This window comes from Gavia stellata, chromosome 17 (genome assembly GCF_030936135.1).
Source record: "Gavia stellata isolate bGavSte3 chromosome 17, bGavSte3.hap2, whole genome shotgun sequence".
Taxonomy (NCBI): Eukaryota; Metazoa; Chordata; class Aves; order Gaviiformes; family Gaviidae; genus Gavia; species Gavia stellata.
The window spans coordinates 22,034,938-22,046,265 of record NC_082610.1 but is presented as its reverse complement, the minus strand read 5'-3'; the positions used below and the strand labels follow the sequence as shown (position 1 = coordinate 22,046,265).

The 11,328-nt window shown below is 42.3% G+C and overlaps 1 protein-coding gene across 1 annotated transcript; it reads left to right on the top strand.

The window, feature by feature from the left end:
• Positions 1-1,738: 1,738 nt before the first annotated feature.
• Positions 1,739-10,355, top strand: LOC132318553 (forkhead box protein J1-like). Its single transcript, XM_059826145.1, has 3 exons — positions 1,739-1,837; positions 2,632-2,745; positions 9,555-10,355. Exons 1-3 carry the CDS (start codon positions 1,739-1,741, stop codon positions 10,353-10,355), a joined length of 1,014 nt encoding a protein of 337 aa, XP_059682128.1.
• Positions 10,356-11,328: the final 973 nt, after the last annotated feature.

The window sequence follows — 11,328 nt, the reverse complement described above, 5'->3', positions numbered from 1 at the left end:
GAGACAATGTGGATATTTGCAGATAGAGTAACTCAGTATTCTGCAGGAAGCCATAATCAAACTAACGATAATGTTAAAACTGGTTGTCACTACAGGCCTATAGGCTCAGAGTCATCTACTCTGGGTCCAAACCTCACAGGTTTACCGAATCAACTAAATCTGGCACATGCTAACCCTTTTACAGGAAATAATTTACATGATTCAGATTTATTTGAAGATTCTACTACCCTATTTGCACAACTACCAGGGCAATATTAGATAGGTGGAGAAAGGGCATTTGAGGATTTACCCTCCATCTGAGCTGAAAAGGGTATTCTAAGTGCATTAACACCACCCACACAGGTTACAACCAGTATCCCTTCTGCCTCTGTAGCTCCTCGCTACTGCTATCTATGGGAAAAAGTGCTACAGCCCTCTGACAGAACGTGGCACCAAGTTCCACCTGTCTGTAACAGCTTTTATCCCACGGTTAGGGGTTGCAGAACTAAAAAGGGCTATGGCAAATGTGTCAAGAGAATTAGAAAAAGCCTTTAATGAAAGCACAGATAGTATTACAGCCCTACAGGGAGATATCAAATTATTATCACAAATGCTAATACAGACTCAATTAGCCCTCGATCACCTTTTAGCAGCATAGGACAGAGTATGTGCATTATTGAATAACAGCTGCTGGGCTTTTTATGTAAATCAAGATGACAAAAATGAAACTGATAGAAACAAGAGAAAGACTCATTTAAAAATATTACATGAAGTAAGGCAGGGATCTCCCCTAAATCTGTTTGAGTGGCTAACCTCTTGGCTCCCAGACTTAGGTAGAGGACTGTGGTTTTGGGCTGCTGTGTTCACTCTCTTGTTTTGCTTTATAAGTCTGTATGTGTGTGTACAGTGTTGCATTACCTTATGAATTCGACTTATGACTTAATGAGTAGTGTAGTGAGACCCTGATGGTCAAAAGAAAGGGAGGGACTGTTAGGAAAATCTCATTCCCTAACTATTGTACCAATTAGTCTTTAGAGTATGAAACTGTATGAACTTTCTGAAGATACATCTAGTTGACATTGTATACTACCTAGCCGTGGTTCAGTCAGCATGACTAAAGGACCCAAGCCCATTGCACAGAGGAGAAGGACAGCCTCCACCCTCAAGAAGAAAGGATTCCCCTGGACTACCCAGATCGTGCCAGCATCCCAGCCCCTCCGACACCTCTGGAAAACCCTCCCACGATCTGCCATCAGAGATAAGGAACTGCAGCAAGACTGACTCCGGGGACGTCTAGATCAAGGAAGAAGCAGGTGGATGGTGACGCCACAGAATTTGAGTTGCTTTGCAAAACAGCAGTGTGTGTGTGTGTGTGTGTGTGTGTTAACAGCGATTGGTCAAATCAATTTGAATCTGAACACTTGAAAGGTATAAGAATTATAGGAAGCCTTCAGGTGAATACAGATTAGTTCAGGGTTTAAGGGCAATAGATCAGATAGTAAAAGACATTCATCCTGTAGTTGCGAATCCATATACACTTTTGACAACTTTAAGGGAAAGTCATCAGTGGTTTACAGTGCTTGATTTAAAAGATGCATTCTTTTGCATACCCCTGGAAAAGGAAAGTAGAAAATTGTTTGCCTTTGAGTGGGAGAATCCACAAACAGGACGAAGAACACAATTGACATGGACAAGACTACCACAAGGATTTAAGAATAGCCCGACCATCTTCGGCAATCAACTGGCAAAAGAGCTCGAGATGTGGAAACAAAGTAATCCAGAGTTACCTGGTCATCTGCTTTTGCAATACGTGGATGATATACTGATCGCCACCAAGGAAAGAGCAACCTGCATAAAGGTAACGATAGGCTTTTTAAACTTTCCTGGACTTAATGGGTGCAAAGTATCCAGAAACAAAGCACAAGTAGCAAGTCAAGTTGTAATATATCTGGGCTTTGAAATTTTAAAAGGACAACGACAGTTGGGAACAAACCAAAAAGAAGCCATTTGTAGTATACCAGAAGAGAAAAATGTTCACGAACTGAGGGCCTTTTTGGGAAGGACTGGATGGTGCAGGCTATGGATCGTGAACTATGGTCTAATAGCTAAGCCATTGTATGAGGCCCAGAAAGGGACGCCTCCCTTTAAGTGGGGCCCAGAACAACGAAGGGCCTTTAAAGATCTGAAACAGGCCCTGATGACTGCTCCTGCTTTGGGACTTCTGGATTTAACTAAAGATTTCCAGTTGTTTGTTCATGAAAGGCAGCATCTGGCACTGGGAGTGCTGACCCAACGGATGGGAAGCTGGAAGAGACCAGTGGGGTACTTTTCCAAGCAACTGGACACAGTAAGTACAGGATGGTCTACCTGTCTTCGGGCAGTCGCTGCTCGGTAATGCTCATACAAGAAGCCCGAAAGTTAACTCTGGGATGGACAGTAGTGGTATATGTACCACACATGGTGGTGACTGTTTTGGAACAAAAGGGGGGTCACTGGCTTTCTCCCAGCAGGATGATGAAGCATCAAGTAATATTGACGGAGCAAGATGATGTGATACTAAAAACAACTAACCTAGTTAACCCTGCAGTTTTCCTGAATTCTGTACAGGAAGAAGGACAACTGGAACATGACTGTTTAACTACTGTCCAACAGGTGTATTCCAGCCGACAGGACCTGAAAGACACACCATGGGAGGATCCTGACTGGGAACTGTACACGGATGGTAGCAGCTTTGTGGAGAATGGAGTTCGCTACGCTGGATATGCGGTAATAATGGAGACATCGGTCATAAAGGCTAATGATTTGCCCAGCAATACCTCAGCGCAAAAGGCAGAGTTGATAGCCTTGACAAAGGCGTTAGAACTGAGCGAAGGAAAGAAAGGAAATATTTGGACTGACTCAAAGTATGCTTTTGGTGTAGTGCATGTCCATGGGATATTGTGGAAAGAAAGGGGACTATTATCCTCTCAAGGGGCAAACATCAAATACAAAGAGGAAATATTGAAATTGTTACAAGCAGTCCAGAGACCGATCAAAGTGGCAATCATGCACTGTAAAGCACATCAATCAGGAAATAGGAAAGAAGCTATAGGGAACAGATTAGCTGATAGAACAGCTAAAGGAATAGCAAAAAGGAATGCCTTACAGATGGCATTAATTCCCACAAAGAACATTACATTACCAAAAGAGAAACCTAAATATTCGGAGGAAGATGAGAAACTAGGGAAGTTATTAGATGCAAAAAGGAATTTAGCAGGATGGTGGGTCACAGTTCAGGGACAGGTAGTAATTCCCCACTTCTGATGAGAGAAATATTACAGACAAAACATAAAGAGTGCCATTGGGGTCCAGAAGCATTAGTCACCTTTTTAAAGAGATATGTGGTGTCTATAAGAATGTAAGAAATGGCTAAAATGATTTCTGCTAAGTGTGAAAATTGTTTGCGAAACAATCCAGTGGTAAAAAGTTCCAATGGGAACCTTGAAATCGGGAGTACAACCTGGAGATTATTGGCAAACTGATTTTTCAGAATTACCCAGACAAAAAGGGCATCGATACATTCTGGTGGGGGTTGATACTTTTACAGGATGGCCTGAAGCTTTTCCTTGTCGGACCAATCAAGCAAAGGAAGTCATTAAATGATTGTTTCAGGAAATAATTCCAAGATTTGGAGTACCTATTGGAATATCTTCTGATAGAGGCCCACATTTTGTTGTAAAAGTAATACAAAATATTAATAAAATTTTGGGAATTACCTGAAATTTACATACCCCCTGGAGGCCTCAATCAAGTAGAAAAGTAGAAAGAATGAATCAGACATTAAAAAGGCAAACTAGCAAAATATGTCAGGAGACAAATTGGCTACTACAATGAGCGATTGGCTAAATTACAACGGCCTTTGCAATCTTCCCTATTGGCTTTAGAAACTAACCAGTGGCTGTTGTCAAATGTATTACCAAAATGGGAAAAGGTGAATGTGGAAGACCATGAATTGGTTGTAGATGCACTCGGTGTGGTCCAAGATAACCTCTCTTTGGCTCTCAGTTGTATCCAGGCACAACTGTGGGTGCAATCAGTGGCCGCTTCAATCATAAGAGAGGGTGAAGAAGGCACTCTCCCCACCGACATTTGGAAGATAATTTGGGATAGTGTCATTAATTTAGAGAAAAAACTCCAGTCCTGGTGGAATTTGGTAAACTTTACCTACGATCCCATCACAAGTACAGCCACAACCTTTGTATTAACTATACATAATGCTTCAATATATTCGATTTACCCTGTTATTGCATTAGGATTGAATCACAGTGGAACCATACTCTATCCATTTGAGCATAGAGTATGGGCCCAAAAAGTGGGATAGAAATGGCAAACTGTGGATTTGGAATCATGTATTGTACGAGAACAACAAGGGTTCATCTGTGAAGGTAATGCAATCAGAGGTCAGGGTATCTGTTTAGATACTGAACAAAACGTTTGTCATTTTGAGACTCGCCGTGATGAAAACCCTGAAACAGTGCTTATATAGAGATTGGTAAGGGCTGTGTATGTTTGAGAACAGCTTGTGATTTTATATCCATAGATGATGTGGTTATAGATACTCGGAATCATTCAAATTTTTGTGTTTGTAATTTCACTGAAATCACAGGATGTGATTTCTCTCATTTGGCTCCAGTCACATCTCACCAGCTCTTGCAATCTAATTATACATTAATTCAGGAACTGTTGCCTGCACCCATTGGAATGAATCTCACCTTAGTGAAACAATTGCTACAACACCAGGATTTAATCAAAATTTTGAAAAAGGTCAAGGAAAATGGACAAAGAACTTTAATAACTGTCCATCACAATGTGGAAGAAATACACCGTGTTTTAGAGAGGGTGGAAAAGGATGCGGAACATAAATGGTGGGACGCTCTTTTCGGATGGTCACCTACTGCTACAGGCATCCTAAATAAGTTATGCCACCCTATCGCTGTTCTCCTGATATTGATTTTAATAAGTCTTGTTCTATCAGTAATATTATATATTATGAATTGGAGGACGATGAATCAATTAACTCATTTGACATCTATACTTGATGTATTTAATCTGCTTAACTGATTAAAATGAAAGTATTGAAATAATTTTCAAAACTTTCAAAGGGGGGGAATTGTTGTAAATACTCTGATTTTCTAAAATAATCAAAATATGATCATATAGAAAGGTTAAATTTGATTAATAAATAATAAAATAAAAATGTGTAAGTTAGGATTGTTAAGTTAGAAACAATAACCGTAGGAACCTCACCAGGGAGTCGCCATTCCATACTAAGGAACTAATAGTAACGAGATGGAACGATGAAGAATTGAATAGAAAAGTTTTGTTTAAGTCCTGCGACAATGTGACCTGATATGCACCAGTGATGCAGCTTGGAAAATTCCTTACCTTTCCCATCTTGATTCGAATATCAAGAATGCCAATCAACAGATATTAATAGAAATAACCATTGATTAATTTAAGTATGGCTATTGATAGAATGGTATAATCCAGAGAGCGATTAATAAAAAATTAAATTATATATTCTGTATAAAGGTAACTAGGTATGATTTCTCTGTGATTTAATCATAAACTAACTATTGAACAATGTAGCATCGTGAATAGGTAGGGTTTGCTTGTCAAGAGAATGCTAAGTTGTAGGCCTGGTCAGTAAACCGAGGAAAACTTAAGAAGATTCCAAGAATGGGATTTTGTAACCAACCTGAGCATGTGCAAAGATGGGGTTCAACTAAAGGACACCATGAGGAAGAGTATGGACGACCACCAGAGGACCTTAGACGACCACCTGTGTACCTGGAGGCACATGGGTCACGAGCATTTACATATATTAATGAGTTCTCTGAAACTGCATGAATATGTTAATTATTTCTTGGAAATATGTTGAATATATATACTATGATTGTATATAACTTTTGCAACAGAGAAACTAAGCATGCACACGAGGTGGATCGATCCCCTGTGCGTCCAGCACTGCAGTAAAGAAGTGTCTGCTCACCTACATACATTGTGTAGATGAATTTTCATGTTACAGATTTGTAACAGTTTAAAGGATAGAGGAAACCCACAGGACCAAGGGCTGTTGCTTAGCACATACATCACACCTGGCAGAGCCCACAAATAAGGGGTCTTGCTGCATATACTGCAATGGCACCAAAAGATCCAGGACCAATATGGCACTTGTCAGAAAAATCACTACCAACTTCAGTAGCGCTAAGGAGGTATGCTACACACCTTGGACTTCTCCTCCTCCACAGACATTTGCAGGGAATAATGTGCAGAGCATAGCCCATGCTGCTTGTAACTCACAAACTCACGATGTGGCTCTGTCTCTTTCCTCAAGGGTGCACCAAATTTTACTTGACCAACTAAAGAGGAGAAAAGGAAAACAAGAATCTAAGCTGGACTGCAATTAGACCCAATTCAGCTCCAAAGGCTAACAAAAAAGACAAATCCCGTTTAATGAGTGCATCACAGCCCCACTGATGCAAACTTCTGACACAGGCACACCCCCAACTTGTGCCTGCTGGAAACTAAGGGGCACAGAAAGTACTCTTCCATCACAAAGGCAGCACGATCGCCACTTGCCCCACCTAGTCATTAGAAAGAGGAGGAAAACCATTCAGCAAACAGGGCCGTCAAGTGCCCTCTTTAGAGCAGCAATACAGATGTAATTTAGATAAAACACACAGCCATTGTGGGAATTCCCTCTTGGACCTGTTCTTCGGGGAGATCACTAGCACTAAAGAGCCGTGAATGGAGTTTGGAGAGAGCTTATCGCATCTTCCAGGAAAGCTCTTTGGCAGACGCTCATTAACACTCCTTCCCTCAATTTTAGCTTCAGGAAAGACAACTAAAGCGCCAAGGATTGCTCTGATTTAATTCAAACAAAAGAATGACTACAGCTTGGGGGATGGAGTCTGCTTGTAATGGCCAGCGATCAACCACCTCCTTTCCTGATTTCTACAGGACTGTTTCAGTTCAAACTACAACAAGAGACTAAATTAAGGCAGAAAAATCTTCCTCTGCCATTCTGCTACCTAGCACAATCTGGCATCACTCCGAATATCCCTGCTGCAGTGGCGTATGAAGCAATACCAGCCAGCTCTCAGAAGAGCTCAGGTTGCGTCCTGTTCAGTTAAGATGAAGCAATAGTGAGATTTGCTGAAGTGCTGACAAAAGCTGTATTCAAATGTTTTACACTAATGTTTCTTTGGCATAGTCATCTAGAACCTATATCCGTAAGTGAAACAGCATAAGTTTTTCTTTTCCTCTGTATCACTAAAAATGTTTCTATATACGTCAGCTATGCAGAATACTAGTTGAAATATGTGAATATCAATGATTATTTTAAGAATATTTAATGTTGTCATTTTACACATGCTTACAGTTTATTTCAGAGCGTGTCTTTTCTCTTCTCCCATTTCTACTTCTCGAGTGTATCCTATGAGGCACTGCCAGAGGCTAGAGGTGAACAATAAAAGACTTCAATTCCAAAATATATTCACTTGAAACCCAGTATTGTGTACCTGGTTTTTAGCAGGTTTCTTTAGCATAATAGCAACAAAGAAAGACAGAAATCAAGCGGAAGCTAAAAATAAAGATTGCATGTATGTTTTTGTACATGAAAGTTAGAATTATTTGGAGACATTTTATCTGTAGAGTGTCCTCCCCTTCAAGAGAAGGGTTTTTAAAACACTTGATTTGAGCAAGTAAAGACAATGCTGGCCAGCATTTGTCTTTGCTCAGATAACATTTCCTTTTTGGCCTCTCAGTTTAACGGTATTGATAGTTGGAAAGTCTTCACTAACATACAGTTAAGTATGAAGACAGGATGCAGTAACAGAATATCTGTTTTCTCTTGTTTATGAAACACTTCAGTCCTGCACTGCTTATCATCTTACATAAGCGTGCTGGTTTTTCCCAGCTGTTAAAGCAGAAAATCAGAAATTTTGTCTTTGTCAAAACCGTAGGTGAAATGGAGTTTCGGCAAGAAACACATACCAAACCGCTTGACAAAAACAACTACAGGATCATTCTCTTCTTCTCATAGGAAAGTAAATTAGGAACAAAAGAACAAGTTCTACAGAGGTAGAAAATGATTTTTGCGAATGCTTGCTTTGCAGATGAATGGAAACATAATTCCACAAAGAAACAGAAAGCAGAATGCACGACAGAACTCGGGACTGCAGAAGCAGTCCACGCATACTGCTGCAAAATTGTTGAAGGACAACCACAAGCAAAATTTTAAAGTGTTTTCATCTCTTTCTCTTTGAGCGTCTCTCCCCCAAATATAATGAATTTTGCTAAGGGCCTGGACGTGTGACAGAGCAGCACAACCAAAAGTAAAAGCAACCCTTGAGCCTGTTCCCAGATCACAAAACATTCTGTGCCTCAATGAACCATAAGCATTTAGTTTTGTCGGCAAATGAAAACTTAATCTGAGTCTGTGATTAAAACGTAGTCCTACCTCAGGATCATTGTCATCAAAATCACGGTAAGTGGAATGATCAGGATTATTCATTTTATCCAAAAGTTCAATAGCAAGACTTGGATTTAATCGCTGGGTAACAAAAAGGATGCTGAAAGACAGAAGGAAAAACACAGATTAAAATTCCAACCACCCATATTAAGCACATTTTAATTTTAGAACTTAAAAAAAATCCCACACATAAATTTATACCTGTAGTAACTTTTCAGCTGTCGGTCTTTTTTCAGGATTTTTTTCTAAGTACCGTTTTCACAGAATGATGGAAACTATTGGACCTGTGAAAGGAAGTGGTAAACGTGAGAATCAATTGCCCAGTGAAATACATGATCATTATCTACTGAAACAGAAAAGTACTTGCCATTTCATTTTGTCCTTTAATTCAGGAGGCTGGCAGTTGCTTTTCATCATTAGCAAAAGCGCTCTAAAAAAACCAACAGTATTTCTGTGGGTGACATGGCAGTACATACCTGACATGAATTTTGAATACATTGTTTAGTTGGCAGGAAGAAGTCCATCCGTTTAAGAGATGCTACCAGGACAACATGACGCAATTATGCAGCAAAAGGAGCTGGCATAAAAAACCTCACCTCTGGCACGTGAGGCTTTCTAGGATGTGGCAGGGCAGGAGGGACCTGGGTGGCTCGTCCCTCCGCTCGGGTTATTCCCAGCCCAAATCCGCAGTGTGCCAATGATCCCGGTGGCGGTGCTCACCCAGGCAAAATGTCTGCAAAGCCCCTGCCCAGGCGTTGCCCACCTTCTCCCCAGGCAGGTGGGTCTTCAGCGGCTCTTAAAGCCCATCACGGGGAAGGAAACCCTCCGGTCCCTCTCCAGGGCCACCTGGGTCCCCCAGCCTCCCCTGTGCTGGGGGGACCTATGGGAGCAATGCGGGAGGAGGAGCTGTGTGCCAGTCCGTTGACTTTCTCCTGCAAACTCACGGCTGGGTAATCACCACGTTTTTAATTAAATGTGTTTATTAAAAAAAGAAAGAAGGTAGGTGCTGCAGTAGCAGACAAGCATTCAGCCTTGGGTTTTTTTTCTCTTTTGGGTCTAGAACTCCACCCGGCACAGCCTCTCCTTGAACAAGTGCTTCATCAAGGTCCCCCGGGAGAAGGGCGAGCCGGGGAAAGGCGGGTTTTGGAAGCTGGACCCCCAACATGCTGACCGGCTCAAGAACAGTGCCTTCAAAAAGCGGAGGATGCCCCCAGTGCAGATCCCCCCGTCCTTCACCGGAAGAGCCCAGCAAGAAGTATGGTGCGTCACCAACTCGGCCACTTCAACTTGCACCACCGATAGCATCCTCTACCTCAACACGGAGTCGCAGCAGCTGCTGAAAGAATTTGAAAAAGTCACTGGCAACGAGAACCGGAATCCAGAGGATGGCAAAGCAGGCCAGAAGCGCAGGCAGCCCTTGCCCAAGCGAACGGCCAAGGCGTCGCGGCTTTCCAGCTCTGCCTTGCTGACCCAGGAAGAGCAGACCGAGCTGGGATCGCTGAAAGGTGACTTTGACTGGGAGGCCATCTTAGACACCAACCTGAGTGGGGACCTCTCCATTTTCGGGGATCTGGAGTTCACACCTCCACTAAACCCCGCAACACGCAACCTGGACTTGACGGTACAAGGGCACCACGTCGACTGTCCTCAGGGGCAGGAGCAGGTCCTCACTGAACCCAGCCTGAACAACCTGGACTTTGATGAAACCTTGATGGCCACGTCTTTCCTGCAGCATCCCTGGGATGAAGAGACAGACGATCTCCTCTCCAACTGCATCAACATAGATCAGTTGTTTGACCTCAACGATACCTCTTTGCCAGTGGATGTGAGCGACTGGAGCAGTCTCACGTCCCTTTTGTAAGAGGCCAGTCGCCATTCCAAGCCCACACAGACTTCAGTAGGATGCTCCCCCCATGCTGCTGGGACTTACAAGGGACAAGATTTTCTAGAGACAGAGACATCCACAGTGATTTTTGCCAGCTTCATCATAAGATTATTCACAGAAGCACTTGGGGGAGAAAAAAACACCACCACAGGAACTGCTTGATATATCTTTAAAGGACACATCAGAAGTCTCTAGTCCATGAGAGAAGAAATAGAACACTACTTATTTTTTTACTTTTAAAGGAAGAAATGTCCCTTCTGGATTCTCCGAGTTCAACCTCCCTCCTGACTTGTGCCTAGGGAAGAAGAAAAGGTTTATAAATTCAGCAAGTCTGCCTCTTTAGATGTTTTTATATAATCTATTATATATTATCTATTCAAAGAAACCTATATTTTTAGCACTAGAATTTCTTAATAGTGGGGGGGATAGGGGAAATACAGTTTGAGAGTTGTTTTGTATTTTCACTGTTTTTAAAGGCTTGTGTTCATTGTTCTGTAAACCAAGACCAGGCGAGGGAGGATTCCTGGAGCAGCAGCAACAGGTTTCGTTAAAGATCCAGGAACTGGCCCTGGCAGGAGAGGAGCAGTAGGGACCGAGGTGCTCCCAGAACAAGCTTTCGTATTTTTTATAGCCAAAATTCTCGCTGCAGTTGCTGAAGGGTCTAGACCACCATAAACCCTCTCTGTCTTTCACCAGCTGACATAGCCCCTCTCTGTTTTTTTGGTCTGAGACTGTTGCTCTCCACTTCTTTTGCTCATCCATCAGGTTACGAGTGGCTGCCAGGGCAACGCAGGACCCCGATTAAGAATGCATTTTTGGGGGAGCTGTAAGGAAAACACTGTGGCATGGCCATCAGCTGGTGGCAATGGGGTCACTCCACATCAAATGCTCCCAGCTGAGACCAAGGAGGAAGGAAATCCACATTCAGGCTCCATCCAGGAGCTCAGGC